The following is a 19,358-nucleotide window of genomic DNA, read 5'->3' as shown; positions in this document are numbered from 1 at the left end:
ACTATGGAAGTCTAGTTCACCGTGGAAGTCCAGTTCACCGTGGAAGTACAGTTCACCATGGAAGTCCAGTTCACCACGGGAGTCCAGTTCACTATGGAAGTCTAGTTCACCGTGGAAGTCCAGTTCACCGTGGAAGTACAGTTCACCATGGAAGTCAGGTTCACCGTGGAAGTCCAGTTCACCATGGAAGTCCAGTTCACCATGGAAGTCCAGTTCACCGTGGAAGTCCAGTTCACCGTGGAAGTCCAGTTTACCATGGAAGTCCAGTTCACCGTGTAAGTCCAGTTCACCGTGGAAGTCCAGTTCACCATGGGATTCTAGTTCACCATAGAAGTCCAGTTTACCATGGACAGGGGTAGGCAAACCTGCGGCTTCCGAGCCACGTGCGTCTCATTAAGGGCCGCTTCGTGACGTCTTTTATTGAGGACCACCACCGTCTCGCACTCACAACCACAGTGGCATCGAGGCTCGTGAAATATCGAGGGTTTTTTTTCTTCCGAATTCTAAAAAAAAGTCTCCTTGTTGTTTTGGTTGAACAATGTTCACAAATCTACACGAATCCCATTTCATCTTAACTCATTTAGAAGTTAACCCAAAATCGAGGAAGTTATTTTTTTTATTCCATGTTTGCCCATAATAGAGTTTTTTTGGGGTTAGATCGCGTTAATATATAAATGCGTCATTGTGGCTTGGCTCTCCAACACACCGGTGTGCTGTACTCGTGACGAATTGTCCACGTTCTGTTTACGTGACAAACCTTACTGATTGGCTGTGTCGGGTGGTGGCGAGTTTTAACGACAAATTAATGCGATCTATCCCAAAAAAAACCTCTATTATGGATGATATTGTTCGCGAAAGCCTACGTGTTAAACTGACCAATCCATATGTTGGCTTTGCGAATGGTTTACATTTGTTGAAGATTATAGTGTAGCTTTCAAAATAACCATCTAATCCTGTAAATAAAAAGAGTATTGTGTTGGAACTCAAGAAGGCCTTAATGGGTAAAGTATTGCTGTCAAGATTCCAATGTCCGGATCATTCTAGATGTACGTGTGTCTGTTGAACTTATTTCACACCATACGTAGCCACTCGTGCTAATCGGAGATCCGATCGACAGCGAATGAAAATATAGACGCAGCAAGGTTATAACAACCTCAGTGTTTAGAGCCAAGATTACCCACAACATGGCACCTGTAGACATCCACTAAACAATCCAGACAAACAAACACGTGTGACAGTGTGAACATATTCACGTGCACACCAGTGACGTGCGGTGAGGTCAGTGGCTGGGGAGGTACTGGCTGGTATCAGAGCCAGAGTCACACACTGAGGCCTCACTGAAGGGGCGTGTCCTCACTGAGGGGGGCGTGTCTGACACGCCCCCCTCAGTGAGGCAGATGTGATAGCTGCCTCCCCTGGTGCTTTTTCATTGCAGTTTCATGACGAGACCAGCGAGCCTAAATATCTTTATACACGTACGTGAAATAATTTACCTGGAGTATGGAAGGCGAGGACATGAAATTAAGGGGTCTACAAACATTACATTGGTGACGTACTGAGATAGTAACAGGCACGCGCTTATTGCCCACGCTCCATCCAGTTACTGAGGGGTTGCGCAATCAGTGGGGAGGCTGAACGTGTCACTGCCTCACTCCCTGTACTTTTAGTGGAGCTCCGCAAATTTGGCGATTTTGACTATAAAAATGATTGGAATCGTACAGAAATGACATTTATAACAGAGATCAGTGGAAAAATCTTAATTTTTAGTTAATTGTTATTTACTTTTCGTAACAGCTATTTTCATTGGAGTATGACAGGTGAGGCTCTGCCTCCCTGCCTCCCCTGACCGCACGTCCCTGATACACACATTCCCATGCAATGGCATCGCATGCATAGCATCGTTGACATGCAATGTAGCTAGCAGTGCTTTAGAAAGTAAGTATAGATACTGCTAAGCACGCTTTATGAGTGCATACCAAATTGTATCATTGTTTTTAGTCCGCAATGCAGTCTCTACGACTTGTCAGACACCTGCCCGATTGACAGCCAGGTTCCTATGGGTTGGCAATGGCTGTGGTTTGTCTGGCTGTATGAACCGATGGCCTAAGCGGGTCTCCCATCGCCCACCGTGGTGCAGTGATTGTCACGATCACCACAGAGGAGACGTTTTCCCATTCGACAGCTCCAATGGCATTGAGATCCAGGATTCCCCCCCCCCCCCCAAAGGATTACATTGTGATTATATTTCGCACTGTAATGTTGACAATGAATACAGAGAGATATGCTATGGTTCTTTCGGTAAAGTCACGTAGACGTATCTACCTGCAGACATCTACGTGACTTTACCGAAAGAACCAATATGAATTCCTGCAGTCACGAAAGTTCTAAGTCAAAATTGAATACAGAGAGATGTGTTTTTTCTCTTTCAGGAAAGTAGAGCAACGTTTTAACAAGTTTCAGGATCCACCTCGCGCGTTTGAGAGTTACCGCACAATTGTGCCAATGAAAACAACACTGGCTTTTAATGTAGCCGTAATAAAGCAGGGGTGCTTCCACACGCCACTCACAAGTTGAACACAAGTTACGGACGTTTCGGTATAACAGCCTCCCGAATGCAGGTGATGAGAGGAAACCAGCCCATACACAAGTCATCCAGTAATGCACGCGTACTGCATCCAGTACAATGTCGTGTATCTGAACCGTCACTTAGCAGCCCTGGCCAATTAAACTGCCCACACCCAGTACCAATCAGTGCATTCGTTATTATTTTAAACATTACACTCTAAACGATTACCACTTACCGGTTTACCGAACTTTCAGAACTTACAATAGTTTCTCTAAAAGGTTACCGGTTTTTTGGTGAACAACTCGAGTCAACTCTGGCTGTCGCCTGATGGTGCTGGTTATAATTACCGGCGAAACTCGAATTGTAAATGCTGTGGGTTTTACTCTCTAACACACAACCGGTGTGCTGAACTAGTAACTAATCGGCACGTTTTGTTTACGCGGCAAACCTTTACCAATTGGCTGTGTCGGGTGGCGGCGGGTTTAACGACACATTTCACGTAAATCTATCCCAAAAACCTCGATTATGACCCCTGGTCTGTGCGCACTGGGGAGGCTGTCCACAGCTGTCGAGTTATGCCGAAGTCGTTGGACAATCTCGGGAGCGCGCGGTGTCGATGTTGCCTGCAGGCAAGAAGCGCGGGTTTGGAAAGCGGAGAGCCACATTCTTGCGTGCGTGCGGACTCTGTTGAAACCTGCCTCGTAATCCGCGCCGAAGCCACCTTCGTCGATGGCTGTGGCTGTAGGCCAGCAGCTGTCGTCGCTCGAGATCTACCGAGCGTGAGTTGGGACACGTAGAGAGTGCCGGACGGCAAGGGGCGAAAGTGAATGACATTGGAACGTGGAGCATTCTGCAGGAGTTGCGGATACGTGTTGCGGGTGTTTGTGCTGCGTTGTGGGATGAACTTGGGTCAAAAAGAAACGTGAGCCGTGCGCGTGAAGCGATTCTGGCAAATGTGCGGCATGTGGAGCTAAGACTGCCAAAAGTGTTGAGCTCGCAGACGCAGGGAGCGGAACGGCCACTTAAGCCTGGCCTGGGGCATCCTTAAAATTAACAAATTCATTATTGTGCATCATTGGGTCTGCGTATATATCTCTGTGACTGTGCCTCTCTCTCTCCACGTCTATTTGTCGCTATCTCTCCATGTCTGCCTCGATGTTTCTCCTCTGTATCTATCTTTGCTGTTACGTGTGCTGCTAATATGTCTGGGCGGTTTTTTTTTGTCTCAGTATCTCTCCCGGGTCTGTCTCTCTGAGTCCGTATCTTCTGTCTTGCACGAGGCTTCACGTATTAGTCCTGTTCAGTGACAGCTCCGTCTGAGCCAGATCCCCCCCTCGTCCCACCCCCCTCCTCCACCCCCCGGTCCCCGCTCTCACGCTGCGGCTGTCCCATTAACTACAGCGTTTTGTTCCACTGCCTCTGGCCACAGCAAGGGATGGGCTCGCAAACCTGCGCTGTCTGACCTGCAGTGGAAATTGTCTCCTGTGATTTCTGTCTGTCTGTCCTGCTGCCTCGCGGTCTCGGGGTGAGACTTAAAATCGAGATTGAAAAACGATTTTCCTTAGGACTGTTGTCGTCATTTCACCCGCATCTCGGATTAGCAGGGTTTGCTACAGTGATGGAAAAAAGTATTTGATCCCCTGTTGATTTTGTACGTTTGCCCACTGACAAAGAAATTATCAGTATAATTTTAACGGTAGGTTTATTTGAACAGTGAGAGACAGAATAACAACAAAACAATCCAGAAAAACGCATGTCAAAAATGTTATAAATTGATTTGCATTTTAATGAGGGAAATAAGTGTTTGACCCCTCTCAATCAGAAAGATTTCTCGCTCCCAGGTGTCTTTTATACAGGTAACGAGCTGAGATTAGGAGCACACTCTTAAAGGGAATGATCCTAATCTCAGCTTGTTACCTGTATAAAAGACACCTGCCCACAGAAGCAATCAATCAGATTCCAAACTTTCCACTATTGCCAAGACCAAAGAGCTCTCCAAGGATATCAGGGACAAGATTGTAGACCTACACAAGGCTGGAATGGGCTACAAGACCATTGCCAAGCAGCTTGGTGAGAAGGTGACAACAGTTTGTGCGAAAATTCGCAAATGGAAGAAACACAAATGAACTGTCAATCTCCCTCGGCATGGGGCTCCATGCAAGATCTCACCTCGTGGAGTTGCAATGATCATGAGAACGGTGAGGAATCAGGCCAGAACTACACGGGAGGATCTTGTCAATGATCTCAAGGCAGCTGGGACCATAGTCACCAAGAAAACAATTGGTAACACACTACGCCGTGAAGGACTGAAATCCTGCAGCGCCCGCAAGGTTCCCCTGCTCAAGAAAGCACATGTACATGCCCGTCTGAAGTTTGCCAATGAACATCTGAATGATTCTGAGGACAACTGGGTGAAAGTGTTGTGGTCAGATGAGACCAAAATGGAGCTCTTTGGCATCAACTCAACTCGCCGTGTTTGGAGGAGGAATGCTGCCTATGACCCCAAGAACACCATCCCCACCGTCAAACATGGAGGTGGAAACATTATGCTTTGGGGATGTTTTTCTGCTAAGGGGACAGGACAACTTCACCGCATCAAAGGGACGATGGACGGGGCCATGTACCGTCAAATCTTTGGTGAGAACCTCCTTCTCTCAGCCAGGGCATTGAAAATGGGTCGCGGATGGGTATTCCAGCATGACAATGACCCAAAACACACGGCCAAGGCAACAAAGGAGTGACTCAAGATGAAGCACATTAAGGTTCCAGAGTGGCCTAGCCAGTCTCCAGACCTTAATCCCATAGAAAATATGTGGAGGGAGCTGAAGGTACGAGTTGCCAAACGTCAGCCTCGAAACCTTAATGACTTGGAGAAGATCTGCAAAGAGGAGTGGGACAAAATCCCTCCTGAGATGTGTGCAAACCTGGTGGCCACCTACAAGAAACGTCTGACCTCTGTGATTGCCAACAAGGGTTTTGCCACCAAGTACTAAGTCATGTTTTGCAGAGGGGTGAAATACTTATTTCCCTCATTAAAATGCAAATCAATTTATAACAATTTTGACATGCGTTTTTCTGAATTCTGTTGTTATTCTGTCTCTCACTGTTCAAATAAACCTACCATTAAAATTATAGACTGATCATTTCTTTGTCAGTGGGCAAACGTACAAAATCAGTAGGGGATCAAATACTTTTTTCCCTCACTGTACGTACGGTGCGAATGATTGGCAGATCATTCAGTATATGTGTGTGAGTGCCACAGTGGCGAAATGTTAACTATCTTGCCCGGTATACAGGAGGTCGTGAATTCGATCCTGAGACTGACGCCTGCTGTATATTTGGACTTTGCATGTCTCTCTCCAAGTGGTTGCGTGGATTTTTTTCCGGGTTCTCCCGTTTTTCCCACCACATTTTCTAAATGTGGATTTCGAGTATTTATTTGGTTTCTGCTATGAAATTCCACTCGGTAAGCCACTTCGTTGAGCTATCATTTGTGGCCAGGTCGCTTTCGGGAAAAAAAATATCTATATGAGCCTTACCTGGTAAAATATAAAATATAGTTTAAAATAGTTTACTATAAAGTTTAGTTTGAAACTCCCAAACCCAGTGGGCTAGAAGTTGGCCTCGAGAAGGCAGTAGAGCAAGGGGGCTCGTGTATCTGGCTGTGCACACATGTTCTGTTATTCACTCGTGCGTGTGGGTACTCTCCGACTCTTCCTCCTCTGTTCGCTTCTGCTGATGAATGGACAGCTTTCAAGAAAAAAAGGATCTCCACGTTTCGTGGCCAGTGCTGTTATCGCTGGAGATGAAGAGTGGTGTCAAAGATCATTTGGACAAGAAAGGGGTGCCATGGATAATGAGGTGAGGGTCTTTAGGAAGAGAAATGTATCGGAACTTACATAGAAAAAGTCGTTTCTGCACTGGCTTAGTTGAGATAATGACGAGAGTTTGTGCCTTTTAGCGAATTGAAGGTGACAAGTTCGTCTTGACCAGACTTGAGCACAAGGGAAAGGTCGGCAGTCAATCTCTTCTGGCTGCTGCAGGTAAACTAAACTATTTTTATATATATCTCGGTAAGCCCACTGAGCTATTTTTCAGAAGCGACCTGGCCACAAGTGATAGCCCAATGATTGTCACGTGGAAATGTCTAGCAGCCAAATACTCTTCAGCGCACGTCTCTAAATGTGGAGGGAAAACCCGGAGAAAAATCTCCGCAACCACGGGGAGAGAGACACGCAAAAAAATACAGCAGGCGTCACGGCAGGGATCGAAGCCACCACGACCACCGGTATACCAGGCGAGGTAGTTCACAGCTCGCCACCGCGGCGCCCGCTGAATTGTCTCGCTTCCACTTCTATTGCAGAGAAAATGAAGCGTCTCATCGTCTGAGTGCATTGCGTTGTTTTCTCGTGAGTGTGAATCTCTGGTAAACCTTTTGCCGTGGGTGTGTGGTGGGGAAGAAGCTCTGAGGTTCACCAGCATTCCTAGGAAATGCGTCTCAGCAAGCACCATCAACGACAGCGGGGAGGCGATGGGTGGATACAAGAGTTTGGCATTGAAGAGCGGAGATTGAGCCGAGTACCAAAAGGATAAAAGCTTTAAAATGAGTTTCGAGTGCCACATCCTATGACAGCATAGGCCACTTTGTAAAAATATAGATGAACTGTATTGGTATAAGATGAGTGTTTGAGACGAGAGTGACATGTCTTGTTACTGTTTGAAACATAGTTAAGTAAAAAAACCTAAACTTCAGATTTTTTTTTTTATTATAGATGCATGTGGAAGATGTTAGGCATTTGCAGATAACAATAAGGTGGTAAACAGCTCGGCGGAGTGGAGTAAAATCATGGCACCAGCAGAGTGTGGTACAGTGGGTGTGATGAGAGAGAGGGTGACTGTGGGTGGGATGCTCTTGCAGCACGGCGGAGGGCAGGTTGCCAGGGCAGATACTGGAGTGGCACCTCGAGCAGACAGAATAGCTTTGTTTCACACAGTTGTATCGAGATATTAACTACATTGCCTGGTATACGGGATGTCGTGGGTTCGACCCCGACCCTGACGCCTGCTGTATATTTGGAGTTTTCAATGTTCTCTCTCTCTCCGTGGTCGCGTGGATTTTTAGAGTCTTTGGCTGCTATACATTTCCACGTCATAAGCCACTTCGTTGCGCTATCATTTGTGGCCAGGTTGCTTCTGAAAAAAGAGCTACATAGCTCAGTGGGTCTCCCCGAGTAAAATAAAAAATAGTTTTAAGTTTTAGCTTGGTTTGCCTAGCGCAGGCTAAAAAGACCCAAAAGTCAAACGGCCGACACCGGACAGCACAATCACAGCTGTAATAGATGAGAGTTGACGCGTTATTTCAATTGAGCAGGGTTATAAGAGCTTGAGAAACGAGACGATGAGAGGCAATTCCTCAACCGAAAACCCAAAAAGTTTGACCTGCACGAGTGGACCGTGGAGCATTGGTGTGAACCTTGCGATAGAATGTCAGAAAATGCATTGATGAAGAGAGAGAGAGGTCTGGTGAAATGGCACTGGACAACTTGAAAAAAATCCCCGAGAGGCAAAGCTTAAATTAATTTGTTGAGCACAATTTCAGGAATGCCGAATAACTACATTGCTCTCACGACTGCCACGGTACCACCTGGAGCCAATTCCCTCATCTCTGAAAGAGTTCTCATTTAGGAGAGGGCAATGGGAGCTCATTCATGCCAGGTGGCTCAACGGGTAAGAGGCAAGCAGCCCGCCATAGGAAGGTTTGGAGTTCACATTTTGGCTGGGAGTTGACTCCAGCTCATCATCTCGTCAGGGTCGATACATTTGCTTACCATTTTGTGGGAAGTCAAAAGTGGTTGTCCTCTAGAAAGACTCGCTCACACCGTAGGAATGAGCAACTTCCAGAGCTGACTCATGGCTGTAAACGGGAGAGATGAGCCATTGCCTTAATGTTCATTTGAGCAAGAAATCAATTTGACTGTGGGAGGTCAAGGGCCTCAAATATTTAACGAAATAAAAACAAATATCCACGTAATTTAGTGAGATGCAATCTACGTATGTATTGCACAATGGCTCGTATGGTGTTGCTTAGTGGAACACAGGTCGGGCCTAACGTTCCAATTACGTTGTTCAGATCGTATGCTGATTCCACACAGGCCATTAATCACATGTCAATGTCATAGTACCGTATTCGTTCAAAACCTGGAAATGTGTGAATGCTGTCTGTCGCAAATCACGATTGAAAACCAAGACTGAAATCAAGACTGAAGACTATTTTTTTTAAAAACTGCTTTATGTTTAGTTTGTTGTCCTTCCCCCGCACCTCCGATTAGCATGGTTGGCTACGTACGGTACAAAAAAAGTTCTACATACAGTATAAAATCACGGTTATACGGAGTGTGGCCACGAGGAGGCGAGGTTATCAAGACAATTGCGTTCGCGAAAATGCCAAGTCAGGTTTTCAGAATCTCCAGTTGGCGGAGCCATCATACCAGCGGTGAAATGAACGGGGGGGGGGGGTGGAGGGACATTCGGTCCAACATGAACGTGCGAGATGTTACTGCCCTCTAGTGGAGCGCCACGCAAGTGCACTGAGAGACGCGTCGTGTTCGGGTGCACGGCCAGCGACACTGCGCGTGTGGCTTGTTCAATGTGCGACCAGTTCCCATCTCAGGGATCATGCCAATCATGCACTGCATGCGAAAGCGAGACAGTCGCGTGTGGAACCTCGCTCCCGTGCCATCAATCTGCGGGCAGCAGGCAGAGGCCCTCGACTTTTTTTTATTATGCCTTTTGTTGCAGATGGCTGGGATTGAAAATGTGCTTCTTGGCTCTGGCACAAAGTGTTTCTGAGGGCCTCGTGTTCCTTGGGGTGGCCCATGTCAACAATGATATCTCGGGGGAGGAATGTGACCCACAATTGTCTTTGCCTTTGATCAGGCAGAGCTCATGCAGGTCCAACATGACGTCGACGAAGAAACCATCGGAATCGACGGCACCTGAATGAACTCAATAAAAACTCAACGTGGTAGACTGCTCGAGCGTCCTTGATCCGCAGAGGATGTCTCCCGAAGGCGGGAAACCCCCACCAGGCCGCAGTGACGTCACCAAGGTCCTCCCATCACCTCCAGTTCAGCGGCACCGCGGCCACAACAGCGGTGGGACTTGTCTTTTGGAGCAGTATTCGTGTTATCCGACGACTTGAGTCGGCGAACCAATAATTGGTGGAGAAGCCACGAATAACTTCACGAATCGAACAGCTATATCAAATGCCCCCCCACAGCGAGATCCATTTGTATTAGTTTCCCCAAGCCCGTTCCGTGACAAGGCCCTCCACAACGCGGCCCTTGCTCTGTGTAGACTGTCACCCTCACAGCCCACGCTGCACCGTTGTTGACCTCATTTATTTTGTGGGCCTTACCTGGTGAAATACAAACAAATAAAGCTTATAGTTTAGTTCTCGTCGCTTTGCCCAATATTCAAATGTAATTCCCAATGTTTTAAGGCAAAGCTTCCCAATGGCTGCTTGCCCCGAGGCCAGTTCTCTGAACCTGTGACCCCGCATTGAACGTCAGCTCTAGTGCGTGCCACGCCTGCGTCAACATACTCGTCAACAACACTGCATGCTGCCTTGAAAGGAAAAGTCTATGATAGGTGACGTTTGGGCAGTGGTTAATTTTCTCATAATACATCGAGAGAGATCAGAGAGACAGAGCGGATAAGAGTTGGGGACTGCATTTTACACAATGGGGCATGGTGAAAATTACATTTTAAAATTTATGACTGGATAAAGTTTTTTGTTATCCATGAAGTTTTTTTTGGGTTAGATCGCGTTAATTTAAATGTGTCGTTAAACCCGCCACCATCTGACAGCCAATTAGTGAAGTATGAAAAATAAAAATTGGGTTTACCCATTCTGGCAATAAAATAGGTGTTGAGATGTTCAAACACCAAATATAAACCTTTTGTAAAAAAATATTCTTATGTTTTCATACTTTGATACTGGCAAAAAGGGCCCATGTTGTAGCTGCTCGCCAATTAGTAAGGATTTGTTACGTAAACAGAACATGCCATTTCGTTACTTGTACAGCACACTGGTGTGTTGGAGAGTAAATCCACATTTACAATTTTAGTTTTTTTTATTGGCGTATGAATAGTTACCTATCAGTAGCTATTGAGTCACAAACCCTGCAATAATCAACATTGTATGACTAAATACACTCATTTGTATTAAATGTGAAAACTTTAAAATGTTGCTGGCACATTGCATTATGGATAGAACTGGCGAACGCGCTGCTGGTGATTTACATCAAGACGTTAGCAGCCCCGATGCAGGGCACGTGTGAGCAGGGGCGTTGGGTCCATAACGCGTGCGTGTTGATGTGCCCCGCCATTCGGTATCAAGACATCCTGCCACAGAATGGCTGTCTGGCTGTTCCGCTTGAGGAGCGGGGGTCGCCTTACTCGTGCCCAGGGGCCGGCAACCTGCGGTGGCTCTTGAAGTACTGCAGTGTGCGGCTCTTGAAATAAAAAAAAATGGCTCTTGTTATTTTGGTTGCCGACCCCTGTCCGTGGAAGTCCAGTTCACCGTGGAAGTCCAGTTTACCATGTTAGTCCAGTTTACTATGGAAGTCCAGTTCACCATGGAAGTCCAGTTTACAATGGAAGTCCAGTTCACCATGGAAGTCCAGTTTACCATGGAAGTCCAGTTTACCATGGAAGCCCAGTTTATCATGGAAGTCCAGTTCATCATGGAAGTCCAGTTCACCGTGGAAGTCCAGTTCACCACGGGAGTCCAGTTCACCATGGAAGTCCAGTTCACCGTGGAAGTCCAGTTCACCATGGATGTCCAGTTCTCCGTGGAAGTCCAGTTTACCATGTTAGTCCAATTTATCATGGAAGTCCAGTTTACCACGGGAGTCTAGTTCACCACGGGAGTCCAATTCACCACGGAAGCCCAGTTCACCATGGGAGTCCAGTTCACCGTGGATGTCCCGTTCACCATGGAAGTCCAGTTCACCATGGAAGTCCAATTCATCATGGAAGTCCAGTTCACCGTGGAAGTCCAGTTTACCATGTTAGTCCAATTTATCATGGAAGTCCAGTTCACCATGGAAGTCCAGTTTACCATGGAAGTGCAGTTCACCATGGAAGTCCAGTTTACCATGGAAACCCAGTTCAACATGGAAGTCCAGTTTACCATGTTAGTCCAGTTTACCATGGGCAGTTGGCAACCTGCAGCTCATCAAAGACTGTTTTGTGACGTTAAGGACCACCGTCTTGTATTCACTACCACAATGCATTGCGGCTATTAAGTGTTTTTTTTCGTACCGGATTCCGCTAAAAAAATGCTCTTCTTGTTGTTTTGGTTGCCTCTCGCACAGTCTCGTTGTTGATACCAAGCCCGCTCTTGGGGTCCGTGAACAAGTTCCACATCCATATTTGGATGGGGAAAGGGGATCTGGCTGCACTGCACGGACGATTGTGGGAGCTGCGGGACCGCACTTGGCGCGGCCAAATATACATGCACCCGGAGCGTCTGGGTCAACATGCGTGTGCTAGATGTGACAGAGCATTAGCATTCGTGTGACGTGTCATTGTGGGCCCTTTCGCCATGTAGGTCTTGCTTGGGCGCCTTGCACTGCCTCCTAAATCATCATACCCAATCACGAGCCAAGCATATTTGTACCTTTTGTCTCGGCATTCCACGTAACGGTGGCATCTAAAGATGTAATCCTAAACGTATGAAGAATCAACTTTTATTGCCGCTTTACTGGTACAGTATTTACCCGGTGCTCAAAGACAACTCCACACGCGAATTCCTCCATGTCATCCACATGCTTCCACTCCAAAATGTGGAACCACATTGCAAGTTACCAATCGCAGTCAAAAGCAGCATCCATAACACGGGATGACTACATTACGTGAAACAAGAAATCTACTCAGCCAAGCTGTGGTTTGTGTAAAATACATCCGCCAAAACCGGACTTAACCAAAATCAACAAGAGCTCACCTTACAAACAGCAAGGGAGTGTTCCACGAACATCACCGATTGGTCTGCCATGTCAGCCGGACCTTTGTTGACATTGTGGGTCGTGGGGCAGGCTGTTGGGCATGTGGCGACATGTTTCAGCCCTTGGACACATTGAATCCCCTCTTGCACACGCAGCGGCGTCTCCTGATCGAGCTCCAATGCAAGTCTACCTACAATGGACTGACCCTTGGAGAAATGTTTCTGGCCACGGATTTCTTGTCAAAAACTATCCATAAGCATACAATTCAGAGAATTGTTTTTTTCAGGTCGTACAACTGCATGGAGTTTATATAGCCATGAGTATAATAGCTATGTAAAACTTGGCATCAACAATTTTTCTTTGCAAATACTTCAGGGGTGGACATGAAGCAGACCCATTTTCATTTTAAAGGGTTGAGCTCAGTCATCGGTGGGATGGGCTGGCAGGTCTGAAAAACCCACCTCAATGGTTACTTGAGATGCATGCTCCCAACCACACGTCCGTGATAATTGCGTAACAAGTTAATAATCATTGCAAAAGAACCAGACACTAGGGGAAGTTGCAAGCTCAGGTGGGCAAAAATGGATGACAATATTTATACGTTAAGAAGGCGTCGACTTTATTACAAAACAAAAAGTACAGCCAACTTTGGCGATTTCATTTTAAAATAGAAATCTGTACAACTTGCTGCAACAAATGTACAGAAATTTACAAATATACACAATTTCAGAAAATGTGTTCAACTTTCAACCAGAATATAAAGCTACATACACAAAATAAACAGAACTAGTCCAGAAAACAAATACTGTACTAAGCATTAATTACAATTCTACCATTTAAAATTGTTATCGCTATGTTTCAAAATAACAATTTGCTTCACAAAAAACCTAACCAAATCTTAACGAGACACTGGCACTGTGTGGCAGTCCATAGAGGTAGGGTGGTGCGTTTTTAGGGGTACCCACAATGCAAAGCATTGAATGCAAATATCTATAGTTGCTTCAAGACCAAGGCAGCTTACAATTTAAAACTCCTAAGGGGTTTTCTTTCCAGAAAAATATATTTTCTTGTGGCCAGCCACGTTTGATTTAAAATTCACAGAATATGGCACACACACTGGAACGGGACTAAGTTTATTTTTACATATTACCACTTGGTATTGTTGGCTATTACTGCCTTTGATATGTTTAAAGTAGTTTGTGCTGCTTTAGTTAAGATACAAGTTAATTACAGTGCATGAATCACATAATGCTCAATACTGGCAGGTACATAGCATTGTCCAGACATTAATTCACAATCTTGTCAACTACCCAGATTTACACCACTCACAAACAATGCTTTAAGCATGTAGTTAAGTGCAGCCAAAAAGGAGAAATCATGTTAAGCAGCCCAATATTTCCCCTTTCCAAACCCCTAGTATAAAACGCACCACCCATTTTAAAAGTCCAGGCTTTCTCTGGAGACTCCGTTAACTCTACAGTACTATCCGGACACAGTCATCATGGCATATCCACGCGGTGGGCTACTCCTGCCGAGGAGTCCCAGGCCGTGCGGGGCCTCGAGGATTGGGGTGGCAGCAGGATGGAAGGCGTGCGGCTCCGCTTCGTAGAGCACGCAGATGGAGCCATCCTCTCCGATGCGGTACGACACCTCGAAGGGATCGATCCAGAGCGTGAGCTCGCTCGGCAGCAGTCGGAAGAGCTGCAGCTTGTCGAGTCCGATGCGGGTGGCGGCCTGCCCCAGCAAGGGATCCATCTTGTGGTTGATGCGGATGCAGCGGTAGCCGGAGCCTTTGCACGGCTTGTCCGGGAACCAGTGGTGCTGGTAGCGCTCTGAAGCAGGGAAAAAGGATTCGCATTAAAATGACAAAAACGTTTAACTGGCGTTCGTTTGTGCTAACATGAACCACTTCAAAAATGGCAAACATTCAGGGCTACAGTTAAAATAGCTTGATAAATCAATTTCTGTAATAAGCCAAGTGATGAAAAGTAAAATCCAGTTGTAGATAATCACAAAACCATCGGTCACATCTTCCAGAATATTACCTCTCAAAAATGTAAATGTTTTGTTCTACCAACTCGGAATCCAAAAAGCCTGCACACACTTCATTGGTATGTATTGTTTGTAAGATATAAATCAAAGTAGCAATATTTCGGCAAAATGGAAGCCTTCCCAGGTTGTGAAACAAGATGGTGCCACGAAAAACCCCACCTCTAGAGGAACAGCAGCAGGCAGGGGGGGGGGTCAGTTTTGTTATCAGCAAAACCACCCCCCTCGACATGATAACGGCCTTTACGACCACGGAAGGGGGAAAAAAAACTGCTCAAAACACTTTCCCAACTCAAGCGTAGCGCTTTGGGAAATCCCCAAACACTGGCTGGCTTTAGTCAACTTGACCAGCAACACGCCGTGCCGACAATCGGCAGTTAGCATCGACTCACCATCGTCTATTGTCAGCCAATGGTTGTATATTGTTCAACCACCTCGTTTATTGCCGAGCACGAGCTAACAAAGTAGTTCCCCCCCCACCCCCCATAAATTACTAAAACCAAAGCACTGTAAAAATAACATCACGGCAAAAAATGTGCGATTCGATTTCGCCACCGTCATACGGACAGCTGCTTCGGGTGCCATTTTGTAATCCGCAGTGCACGAAGCCTCGCGCCGCCATGTGGGGTGCGCGGGAGGAGATTTTGGCGTCTTGGCTGGCCCTGGAGGGGGCTTTTGGGGGCTACCGTCAAAGTCAAAGTGCGAGTTTGTTCAGCTTCCTCAGTCATTTATTAACAGTCTCGTAGTCGCAAGGTTTTGTGCGTCCAGAGTCCAGCCTGCTTACTGCTGGACCAAGGTAAACAGGCACGAGCATGCCCATCATTACACCAGGGGTTGTATTTTATCTTCTGCGTCCCTACAAAAGAGGGATATAAATCCTAATGTCAAGTTAAAAAAGCTATTAAAAATAACCTCCACTGTAGTGGGAGATTACTGTTAGACGTGGCACTTGTCAATGTCGGTCTCATGGCTAAGGTGGACAAATTAAAGGCCACCAAGTAATGAGGCACCATGTGAATATTTGATCAAACTCATTTATAGATGCAGACTAGAGGGCTATTGTCAGTGTTCCCACTACATTATCACGCCTAGCAAAATTAAGTTAACTTGGACTCCCCATTAACTTGAATTCCCCCCACCGCAAGCATATGGAAAATATTGTACAAATCTAATCCGGTGCTGCTCTGGATAGGATGCGTCGCCACAGCCTCAGCGGGTACACCAGATGGGGGGAGGCGAGACATGTGGGCTAAAGCCGCACAGATGCCACATGCTGTTTTAAGTCTAAAAAAAACTCGCTCGGGATTTACTGGGCGGCTGCGTTGGTAGACAACGCGGGCGTTTTCGGCGTGGACAGAGCTGGTGGCACGTGTCGCGTGGACCGGGCTGGTGGCACGTGGACCGGGCTGGTGGCATGTGTCGCGTGGACCGGGCTGGTGGCATGTGGCACGTGGACCGGGCTGGTGGCATGTGTCGCGTGGACCGAGCTGGTGGCACGTGTCGCGCGCAGCGTCCGCGTTGTTCACAGCAGCTGCTGGGACTCTGGTGGAGCCGCGGTGCCAATGGACAGCTCCGGGGGGGGGGGGTCGCGCTCACCAACAATGGGGGGCTCACCAACAATGGGGGGCTCACCAACAATGGGGGGCTCACCAAGCACCTGCTGTGCCCCCCCAAACCCACTCGCTGCCATCGAGGTCTCAAAGCACCCCCCCCCACACAAACACCTACGACTCGGCAAGGATGGCTTTCAATGTTCGCCACCACTACCCGCCTCGTGCAGCCATTTCACAAATGTAAAATTATCAGGCAAGCGACAAGTCACCGGCATGCCACGGCGAGACGCTGCCGCCGTCACGAGCGTGGTTCTGAGGACACCACAACCTCAAGTCCATGGCGCATCTATAGGCCAGGGCAGAAGCACGCCGCCGACATTGTGTGTCCCCCCACACAGACTAACAAGTGTTGTTGTATATAAAGCCGTGTTGTGTGCAATCAAAACGTATAAATACGCAATGTTGTGGTTGCGTGTAAATAAAACAAATATTTTTAAGCCGTGTTGTGTCGTAATAATAATATAAATATATACCACGGTCACAGAGTGCGTTCTTAAATTGTCACCACAAGGGGGCTCGGGTTAAACCCATGACGTCACGCGGGGTGGGGGCGGGGCTGCGAGGGGGCGTGGCTACGAGTAACAAAGTGGCGATGGCGGACGAGGAGACACGCAACCAACACCATTAGCCACAAGTTTTAATCACTTGGCAGACAGTTTGCTCGCCATCAGCCGGGCGCGGCCCACCGAAGTGCAGTACAACACCACACGCGGTTTAGTCACCGGCGACATCGCCACCCGTCTAGCAGCGCCGTCTCGGCAGAGTTGACCGCCAATCGAAGGGTCAGCCTTCAACATAATTGCGCTTAAACATATTTATATTTAAACACACGGGGGGGGGGGGGGGGGTGAACCTTCAATTATCTTAAGCGCAATGTTTAACTTCACAACCCCTTGGGACTCGCGTTCGCCATCAGAAGCAGCCGAGCGCGGCCGCCCCCTCCATTGTTTGGCAGCCGAGCCAGAGTCGCGCCCTCCTCCCTCCCCCCACACACTTACACACTCACTCACACACACACTAGTGGGCCTAGCCCCGGGAGACTCGTGCGAATCCCATTTCATAGCTGTGATAAAAAAACACACAATAAGTGACTCGGTCGGGACAAACGTCTCCTCGGCGCGAGACCCTCCACAGCTCCCAGTACGCGGCCCACTTTCACCGCCGCCGCTCGCGGTCACTTTAATTGGTCGTCGTGACTGTGGTAGTTTTATTACTTCGTCATCTCTTCACCCCCCCCCCCACACCGTGCTGGAGGCGGCGGGTGGCTAAGAGGGGTAAACTCACCGGCGAGCAGCTCTCCCAGCGCCTGGCTAAAGGTCTGCAGCTGCCCGTCGCGCACGCCGGCGCCCCGCAGCAGGTCACGCAGGAACGACACCGCGCTCTCGATCTCCAGCTTCATCATCATCGTCGTCATCGTCGTCGTCTCGACGTCGTCTTCGTCGTCGCCGCTCGCTCGCAGTCGCATGGGACCCGGGCCCTAGGAGGAAGAAGGCGGCGGGAGGGAGAGGAGACGAAGGCGGCTGCGCTCTCTTTGTTCCACCCAAGGCGACGACAGCTGCTGTGCTTCGCCACCACGCGCTGCGTCCCCCTGCCACCTCCTGGCCTCGCCTCGCCGTGAACGCTTCGCCAACTTCGCGGCTCTTTCCCCACACCCCTCCGTCGCTCAAGTCGCGCGTCTCGAGCTGTCGTGTCTCCTCTCCCCGCCCCTGCCCGTCTTCTTCTTCTCCTCCTCCTCTGCAGCTGTGATGGTGGCGAGTTCGAGCCACGTAAGCCTCTCGGTCCGCCTCTCCGTATGGTTGGTTGGTGGTGGTGGTGTGAGCAGCAGTGCGAGCGCCGTCTCCTCCGCTGTCCCTCGCGTTGACGTCAGTGGCCACTGCGGGGGCGCCGCTTAAATAGGCGGCCCCACGCCGGAAGTCGGGGGGGGGCCGTGACGTCCGAGGCGGGGCGGCGACAGCCAATCAGGGCGCGGCGGCGGTGCGTCACGGACGCCTTTGCAAACCACGGGGAGCGGGGGGGGTGTGTAACAAGGGGGCGGGGCTGAGGGTGGTGTGAAGGAGGGGGCGGGGCTGAGGGGGGTGTGAAGGAGGGGGCGGGGCTGAGGGGGCGGGGGGCCTCTGAGCCACAAAGAAGTGGAGAGAGAAGGCGGACGGGATCCTGTAGCGCACAAACCCAAACATAGTGACGGCAGAGAGAGAGAGAGACAGGCAGGGCGAGGCAGCCCGCCGTGCGGCACAAATCAACGAGGAAGGAGGCGGCGGCGGCGGCGGCGGCGTCGTCGTCGTCGACCGCCAATGTCTTCGCGAAGTGCGAGGAATCTCGCCGTGGTTATCGCGCGCTGTGCGTGTGAGGAGGAGGAGCAGGTCGGGGAGCCGCAGTGGAGAGCGGCCTTGCCCCTTCGTCGCCGCCATCTCATGTCAACCCGCATTCCCCGCTCCTCCGATGAGCGCGGCTGGCTACGTAGGGTGCGAAAGAAGTTCAGCGTACGTACGGCAAGCGAGCCTTCCACACGTGTGCGTACTGTACGTCGAACTTATTTCGCGCCCAAACTTAGACAAACGCGCTAATCGGATGTGCGGGGGAAGGACAACAAACTAAACACACAGAAAGCAGTTCCAAAGAAAATTAGTTTTTAAAACACTTCACGCGAAGACGGCCTCAAAAGTGCACCTAGCCTGGCACCAGCCCTGGGATGACGTCACCGCCACATGGCGGCGTGTGTGTGTGTGTGCTTGAGCCGCAGTGCTCATTCAGTACTAGTAGCTGTCAACCCATACGGTTTATGTACCCCGCATTGTTGCGTTTTAAGGTCCGTACGGCGCACAGACGTTTCAATACGGACACAAACGTGTCTCTGTGTTTCTGTGATGGGACTTTGTGGGATGAACGTGGAGCTTTATTAGGGGCACGCTGTGCCCAATAAGGTCTGAATTGGTCTGCAATAAGGTGGGCAGCACCGATAAGGGCTTGAGAGGAATGCGCACGGAGGAGTCCTGGTGGTGGTGCTGGTGGTCGTGGTGGTGCTGGTGGTCGTGGTGGTGGTCGTGGTGGTGGTGCTGGTGGTCGTGGTGGTGGTGGTGGTCGTGGTGGTGGTCGTGGTGGTGGTGGTGCTGGTGGTCGTGG

At 48.9% G+C, this 19,358-nt stretch overlaps 1 protein-coding gene across 1 annotated transcript; it reads right to left on the bottom strand.

The window, feature by feature from the left end:
* Positions 1-13,381: 13,381 nt before the first annotated feature.
* LOC116947619 (protein BTG1-like) lies at positions 13,382-18,101 on the bottom strand. Its single transcript, XM_032963580.2, has 2 exons — positions 17,523-18,101; positions 13,382-14,408 (listed from the first exon to the last, which is right to left on the bottom strand). The coding sequence occupies exons 1-2, from the start codon at positions 17,701-17,703 to the stop codon at positions 14,059-14,061; spliced, it is 531 nt and encodes a 176-aa protein (XP_032819471.1). The 5' UTR covers positions 17,704-18,101; the 3' UTR covers positions 13,382-14,058.
* Positions 18,102-19,358: the final 1,257 nt, after the last annotated feature.

This window comes from Petromyzon marinus, chromosome 30 (genome assembly GCF_048934315.1).
Source record: "Petromyzon marinus isolate PM22_M1 ecotype Great Lakes invasive population chromosome 30, UKy_Petmar_22M1.pri1.0, whole genome shotgun sequence".
Lineage (NCBI taxonomy): Eukaryota > Metazoa > Chordata > Hyperoartia > Petromyzontiformes > Petromyzontidae > Petromyzon > Petromyzon marinus.
The sequence above is the reverse complement of the archived record's forward strand: the minus strand, read 5'-3'. Positions and strand labels throughout refer to the sequence as shown.

Coding starts and splice junctions, on each gene's coding strand:
- LOC116947619 (XM_032963580.2), bottom strand. CDS start 17,703: ATGCGACTGCGAGCGAGCGGCGACGACGAAGACGACGTCGAGACGACG. Junction 14,409..17,522: donor GCTGGGAGAGCTGCTCGCCG/GTGAGTTTACCC, acceptor TCCCTGCTTCAG/AGCGCTACCAGCACCACTGG.